This window comes from Solanum tuberosum, unplaced genomic scaffold (assembly GCF_000226075.1).
Source record: "Solanum tuberosum cultivar DM 1-3 516 R44 unplaced genomic scaffold, SolTub_3.0 scf00693, whole genome shotgun sequence".
NCBI classification, from domain to species: domain Eukaryota; kingdom Viridiplantae; phylum Streptophyta; class Magnoliopsida; order Solanales; family Solanaceae; genus Solanum; species Solanum tuberosum.
In genome coordinates, this window is record NW_006239613.1 from 142,322 (window position 1) to 149,701 (window position 7,380).

The following is a 7,380-nucleotide window of genomic DNA, read 5'->3' on the forward strand; positions in this document are numbered from 1 at the left end:
TAAAATTCTTTTTTTTCTTTTTTAGGGGATACCCCCCCCCCCCCCCCCTTGAACTACTCTTGATCTGTTTCTCATTTCAGTCCATTGATCTTATGTAACGTATAATTTCATATTTACTTTTGCATATCCTATTTCTTCTCAGACAAAAATTACTTTTCCCTTCTCATAATAGGATCAAGTATAATGAGATACCTCACAATGAAATGGCTTGTCAGTGCAGCTCCACCATTTGGATGGAATGCAATCAAAGTAGTGACACCAGCTACAATACTTGTTTATGTCAATGCCATGCAGAACTGCCATTATAATTCCTGCAAGCCTGCAGTTGGAGTGACAACAATTCAACTCATTATCTTAGAAAACTAAAACTAGCCTAAGTAATAGTTCATGGTGAAATTGGATGCAAAGAAAAATGGAGCAAGAGTAAAACCATACAATCATCATACAGAGATAGAACTCACAAAAAAGCAAAAATAACAAGAGCAGCAACCCTCTGAACAGGCTTGTCCAAACTCTTCCTACATTTGACAATATCCTTGGCATCAAATTCAAATAAGCCTCCCTTATTTCGAGCTAGTTTCTCTTGTTGAGGCTTGAACAAGAGCACAAACCCCAGAAGGAATCCTGACATAAATCCTCCGATATTCGCAAAATTATTGATGTAAGGTATCAGTCCGAGGACAAGATTAGTCATCAAGATTGTCATGGTAGCCACAAGCCCAGAAAACTGCAATAAAAAGTAGGGAGATGACATTCTATACTATTTGACAGCTGAGATGAGAGGGGAAAAAGCTACAAGACCTTATTGGTATAAGATTTCCAATTCCTGATGAGGCCAGAGAGCAGTGTACCAAGCAATCCAACCAATGCACCAGAGGAACAAACTGATGGCCGATCTTGAACGAAAAGTGAAGCAACTAGACTACCAGTAATAGCTGAGAGTATGTAGATAACTCCAATCCTAACTGCAGAAATAGGAGCTTCAATCAAAGATTCAATAAACAACTTTCTCAATGAAAGAACATATTATAAGAATATTCTTACATGATCCAAATTCTTGCTCTAAGTGAAGTCCCACAAAGATTACTGAGGACAAGTTAATGATCAGATGGAAAAGCCCTGCATGTAACCATGGGCTTGTGAAGATACGCCACAGTTGTTGATTATTAGTCAACAATGTCTTCTGAAGTGCTCCAATTTCTTCCAACCTACATTGGCAAAAGATTTCATATCTGTTACTGGCAGCAGAACTTCCTCAACATAATATCATGTGCAAGACACAGTGTACAGCTCAGTAGTTCTTTGATGCACAGTTGGAAAAATAACATGTTTATATTAACATATAGGATAATATGCCTTAGTAAATAACCTCAAAGAATAAAGTAGCTGGTACTGCAATTTTCAAGGCAGATAGGAAAAGCAGGTAATGTTTAACTTGTTTGAGAGGGATCTAGAGATCAATATGTTAGCGAACATGGAGTGTGGATTAATCCTGAAGAACTGCCATATGGAGAAGCCAGAGGTTCCATAAAGAACCAAGAAATATTTCAGAAACAGTTCATCACATGTGTATATATGCAAAGTGCTTGTATACTTGATGCAATAAAATTTTAGGATTCTGAAATCAGTTGGATGCATAAGAAATATACAAGACTGGCATTCAGCAAAGTACCAATTGCCGCCATAAACTACATTTCAGGAGATACGAATCAATATAAATCTCAATAAACATGGTAGCCACAACAACAAGTATACAAATTCAAATTCAAGCAACAATTCATATTGATTCTATTGATAGCAACGTTTTCTCGTCTAATTTCATAAAGTAGTCCAAATCCATAATATACCTACCTAAGAAAATAACTCACAGTTCAAACGATGCATTGAAATAATCGAATCGGAATTTCAGGATTATCAAGTAATTAAGACAAGAAATAGAATGATTAGTGAAAGAGAAAGAAGGAACTGACGTAGAAGCAGAAGGACCGAGCAGAGGATTCTCGGAAAGAGGCTGAAAAGAGAACCTACGGAGAGGTTTTAGAGCACAATCTCCATGAGAATTCTCCCAACAGTCGTTAACAATCATTGTAACAGTGAAAGCGCCCAAGTGAAGGATCACAAAGAGAGAAATGATCCATGTGTTTGCTCTCTTCTGAGACAAGGGCCTAAAGAAGGGGAATGGAACTCTCTCATCGGCCGTCATCTCAGTGGAGAATGTCGACGCCATTGGAGCACATTGTTGCTTGATTTCAACCTGAGTTTGGGATTTCGAACTATCTGCCATTATTTTCTTTAGTTTTACACATTTGCTCTCCTGGGTTACTAGAATTGAACTTAACAAGTTGGGTATGATCGATCCATGTGAGATTCGGGGGTGGTTGTTGTTTATTGGCGGGAAAAAAGAGGATTGATTCACTTTTCTCACTTACATTTCCTTACTCACTCTGTACAATTTTTTATTTGTCATGTTGCGCTTTTTTTAAATTAATCAAATTTTACATTAATTTGATATTTTAAATAAAAAATCTAGATATTCAAAAACTATACGAAAAATACTATAAATTGCAATTTTTTGCATATTAATATGATTAAAAAATACATCATAAAATGCTAGTCAATTTTTTTATAATTTAACTCTATAAAAGAAAACTATGACAATTAAAAGTAGACGGATATAATATTTGTTTAACTTTGTGGCCTTTGTTTTCTATTTTGTTTTATTTTGGGCTGAGCCCTATGGTGAACAAATTTATTTTACAAAAATCACACTAATTTATGAGTTAATTATTTAGATATATGTTAGTTTGTAACATTACTAATTTTTATTAAATCTTGTTATGTTCGGATATATGTATCTTCAAATACATAACAATTTAGAGTACCAAATTAGTACTCTTTTTGTCCAACAATATACTTGTCTATATTTTTTACTTTTCACACTTCTTAATAAATTATAAATATCCAACAATATACTTGTCTATTTTTTTTTACTTTTCACACTTCTTAATAAATTATAAATAGAAGGTAAATTTTTTTATATTTTGTGCTATCTCTTTTTTGTTTTCCTTTTGAATTTCGGTGTTTTCGGACTCTTCTTTTACCTTTTGCTTTGTTGCTTTACTTTTAATAGATTTCATACATGGTTTCTCGATTGCTTCTGTTTTTAGGCATTCATCTGTTTCAATTTTGAAAATAAAATTTTGGCCAAACACATATGCAGATCCTTAAATTTGTCTCTAAATTTCATTTTGGCACTCCAACTTAACCTTGTTCCATTTTAACCCTTTAACTCCAATTTTTATGTTTCATTTTGGCACTTCTAAGTGATGCGGCAGAGTGTGTGCATCACACTTTCTCTAAGAGAGTGAAGACAAAAAAAAGTATTTTTTTAAAAAATAATAAAAGATTAACCCTTCAACTATATTTTTTTATGTACCATTTAAACACAAAATACTAATTTTATGATTTCTTTATTTTTATATATGTTCTTCAACTGCAATTTTGCATTTTAAAAATCGTCGTTCATCAGTTAGTTATTGTAAAAAATTCATATTGATGGATGATCATTGATTATTTTATTGAAAAAAAGTAACAATTTCTTTTTGCGAGTTTTCCTGTATTTATGCATGAAAAATAACCGACGAAAGTGCGCTAATTTTCTTTCTTAAGAAAATCAATGACAATCCAACGAAGTCTATCGAGTTTCAATATTTTTTTATAGTGTTATTAATTAGCAATGAACATGAGTTCTTTTTACTCGTATTTAGTTGAATGAAAAATTAGAAAGTTGGTATTTGAGTAAGTCCAAATAGATTAGATATGAAAAAAATATGCGGTGTTATTTAATTTAATTAGTTGTTTTAAAAAAGAAAATCAACACACTTTTGTCGATTATTTTTCACACAATAATGTACAGAAACTCTAAAAAAAAATTAATTTTTTTTTTATGTTCATCTATTATTTTATTTTTAAAAAAAAGATATGACGTTGAATTGTAAAATGAAAAAGTGAAAATGAAGAAAATAAATAAAAATGAAGAAATCATAAATTTAGTATTTTCTGTTTAAATGGTATATAAAATAGAGTTGAAGGATTAAAATGGAACAAGACTAAGTTCGCATGTCAAAATGAAAAATGGGGGCAAGTTAGAAGAGTTGTGTATGTGTTTTTAATTGGCTTTTGTGCCATGTTATGGAGTGTGAAGTACACACATCCCACTTTGTTGATTTTTTGGAAAGAAGTGTCTAAATGGAACATAAAGAATGAAGTTGAAGGGTTAAAATGGAACAAGATTGAGTTGGAGTGCTAAAATGAAATTTAGGAACAAGTTTAAGGGTCTGCATATGTATTTGACCTAAAACTTTCGAATTTGGTGTTCATTGATTTTGATTGATTTATTTTTTGTGTTACAGCCTATATGTGTTACTTATGTTTTGAGATGGATATTGATAGTTTAATTTACCGTGGTGGTTGACACCTGAAAATTTAGTAATAGAATTTTTTTTTATCTGTTACGTTATATTTCAGAATTAAAAGAGGGCTTGTCTACTGAAATCAAAAGAGCTTTCCTTTATCAAACACAACAAATTAAGAATTATCCAATAGCTCACATCAAGAAAATCATTAAGGGTAAATCACCACACCACCAAAATATAAAACTAAAAATAAATTGAAAAGTTTAAAGAAATATATTTCAAATGTGTATAATGGATGAAAGAAAATAAAGATTGAACACATCTTCACCCTTTTGAGAAAGAAACTAAAAAAAACAGTGTGTGAAAATAAAAGGAGCACGTAAAGTTTAAATTATGGCTCCACCTTAGAAAAGGTAAAAAGAAACTAAGTGTTCATTTGGATAAATTTATTTTTAGGTATTTTTGACTTTTAATAGTTTTTTAATTTTGAAGGTGTTTGAAAAAGTTATGAAGTGCTTTTTAGCAACCCACTTTTAGGCTAATTTTTAAAAATAAATAAGTCAAAAGTCCATAGTAAGGTACATCTACAAGAACCAAAAAGGATGTTAATCAGATGCTAAAGTCACAAACTCTATTGAAATATAGACCGTTTTAACATTAATATTTCATCCATATACATAAACTTGCTGCAATCCCTCACTTCTCCCGAACCCTAACCTTTTGTCTAACGCCATACTATAATAGGCCTCTCCTCCCTTTTGTCGTTAGATCCATTTCTGCTTCTGCCATCCAAACTTCCGCCACCGCCACAGACGAATATCAAGGTATTTATATTGACATTTTTTTAATTTTAGTTTAGTTTTATTAAAAGATTAAATTTTGTGGCGGTGAATATAGCGATGAAGCCTCAATGGAAAGCTGCAATTGATTTCAAGTGGATAAGAGATAATAAGGAGTCAGTTGCGGTTAATATTAAGAATAGGAACTCTAATGCTAATCTGGAGGTTGTTCTTGAGCTCTATGAGAAGTTGCTCAATGTTCAGAAGGTCCATTTTCTATCTCACTTATTTACTCTTTTGGCAATATAGTCTAAATCTTTTGGTCTTTTGTATTTATCTTCAAAATTCATTATTCAGTTGTGTTGTTAGTTCAATATGTTAAATTAAAAATTTAACTTATGTGGACCTTTTGGTCAAATGATTCTGAACATTAGCAACTGCATCACTTATAATCTTCGTGAACTTTTAACATTTTACAGACATATATACATGCTATAATGGAATTAATGGAAAATGGATTCCAGAAGAAGTGTATGTGACTCTATAATGTGGATAACCAGTCATGATGTAAGTTCGAAAATCCTTTATGAGGAGTTTGAGCATTTCTCTTACGTTTCTTTCCTGTTTTCTTATGGTTGGTTCTGGGAAAGTTCCTGCCTCCCTCCTGCCAACTGTCTAAATTGTGTTTCAAAGCAGTTCAGAATTAGTTTTTCTCCCTCCTGCCAACTTTGTAAAAGAGGTTTAGAATCAGTGTCTCTCCCTCATGACAACTGTGTAAATTGCATTTTAATGAAGTTCAGCATTAGTGTTTTTTACTTTTGGCAAAAATGATTGCGGATATAGGTATCAGGTGGCTGTTAATTGATTAATGGATGTGTTCTGATGTGTACTTCTTGTAAATTGCATTTATATTTCAGATATGACCATGTATTCTGTAGAGATTCCTTCCTCTTGTCATATTTCCCTCTCCTTTGCATTATAGGATAATGATACATGACAAAAGGAGCAGAATTTCTGCCCATTACCATTATCTTGATTATTACAAAGTTTTTTAGTATTTTGTGTTGCATTCATAGAGCTTCGATTTGTTCATAGAAGTAACAGATTCACATGCTTGAATGATTTTTTGTAGAACTAGTTATTCTCAATATTAGCTAATTGTTACTCACAGATAACAGGAAGTTAAAAAGTTACGAGCAGAGAGAAATGCAGTTGCAAACAAAATGAAAGGAAAACTAGAACTCTCAGAACGCCAGAAGCTCTTTGAAGAAGGTTCGTTTCATATTTTATGTCCACCTGAAGTTTTTGGTGGCTAGGTTATTCATTGTGTGAATTGTATTTTTCATCAGGAAAGAATCTGAAGGAAGAACTTGTTACTTTGGAAGAAGACCTGCTAAAACTTCCAGATGAGCTGCAGCAAGAAGCACAATCCATACCTAAGATGACACATCTAGATGTTCCATTAGGAGGGGAAGATTCTTCAACAGTCAGGAAAATGGTAATTCTTATTTGATATACACAGGTGTGCAGACCACATTATTTTGATCCTTCTCAAGCCAAGTGATTTGAGAAACGTTTGACCATGTGACTCAAATTTTGCTACAGATGACCCATATGTTGCTACATATGAGACATATGTTGCTACAGATGACTTATCTGTTGCTACAAATGAATCAAATGTTGATACATATCACCCTTATGTAACAACATTTGATTAAGTACTTGCTCTCAATATAACGTTACATCAATGTACTTGCTCTCAATATAAGATAACATAACATAACTGATAAAATAAAACATTGTCATTAATTACAAACAAATTGTCAAGACTCCAAGCTCCTAGATACTATCCCAGCAACCCAAATCCATTGCATTCGACCAACTGTGTTGTCACACAACAGGGTTTGGGGAGGTTGAATTGATGTCCTCGTAATCAAATGCTCAATAAATGCAAGCGAATATGACATGCACGCGGCTTTGGTGTCATCTGTTACCATGTGTTCCAATCGACCTTCAAATTTCCATGGTTCATTGAGGAACTTATCTGGTAAATGCTTCATTATTCCACTTTGCTTTAACAATTTTGGCAACAACTCGAACACAGGTTGTATGAATGTAAAAAACTTGGCATGTTTCATACCCATCAGGGAGCAATCATAAACATTCATGCGACCCTCGTGCAAGAG

General features: G+C 32.7%; 1 protein-coding gene and 2 long non-coding RNA genes across 3 annotated transcripts in view; 2 read left to right on the forward strand and 1 right to left on the reverse strand.

The window, feature by feature from the left end:
* Positions 1–319, forward strand: part of LOC107058907 (uncharacterized) — a 1,288-nt gene extending 969 nt beyond the window's left edge. The window contains exon 2 of the long non-coding RNA XR_001472398.1: positions 221–319. This is a non-coding gene — a long non-coding RNA (uncharacterized lncRNA). The remainder of the gene's footprint in view (positions 1–220) is intronic.
* Positions 1–2,352, reverse strand: part of LOC102584390 (RHOMBOID-like protein 8) — a 3,733-nt gene extending 1,381 nt beyond the window's left edge. Inside the window, exons 1-5 of the mRNA XM_006366872.2 lie at positions 1,971–2,352; positions 1,045–1,208; positions 802–965; positions 462–727; positions 193–319 (exon numbers count right to left, since the gene is read on the reverse strand). Coding sequence (XP_006366934.1) covers positions 193–319; positions 462–727; positions 802–965; positions 1,045–1,208; positions 1,971–2,284 — 1,035 coding nt within the window. The 5' untranslated portion in view covers positions 2,285–2,352. The remainder of the gene's footprint in view (positions 1–192; positions 320–461; positions 728–801; positions 966–1,044; positions 1,209–1,970) is intronic.
* A 2,717-nt stretch (positions 2,353–5,069) lies between these two features.
* On the forward strand, positions 5,070–6,879 carry LOC107058904 (uncharacterized). Its single transcript, XR_001472396.1, has 3 exons — positions 5,070–5,239; positions 6,366–6,466; positions 6,544–6,879. It is a non-coding gene; the product is annotated as an uncharacterized lncRNA (long non-coding RNA).
* The last annotated feature ends 501 nt before the right edge of the window (positions 6,880–7,380 follow it).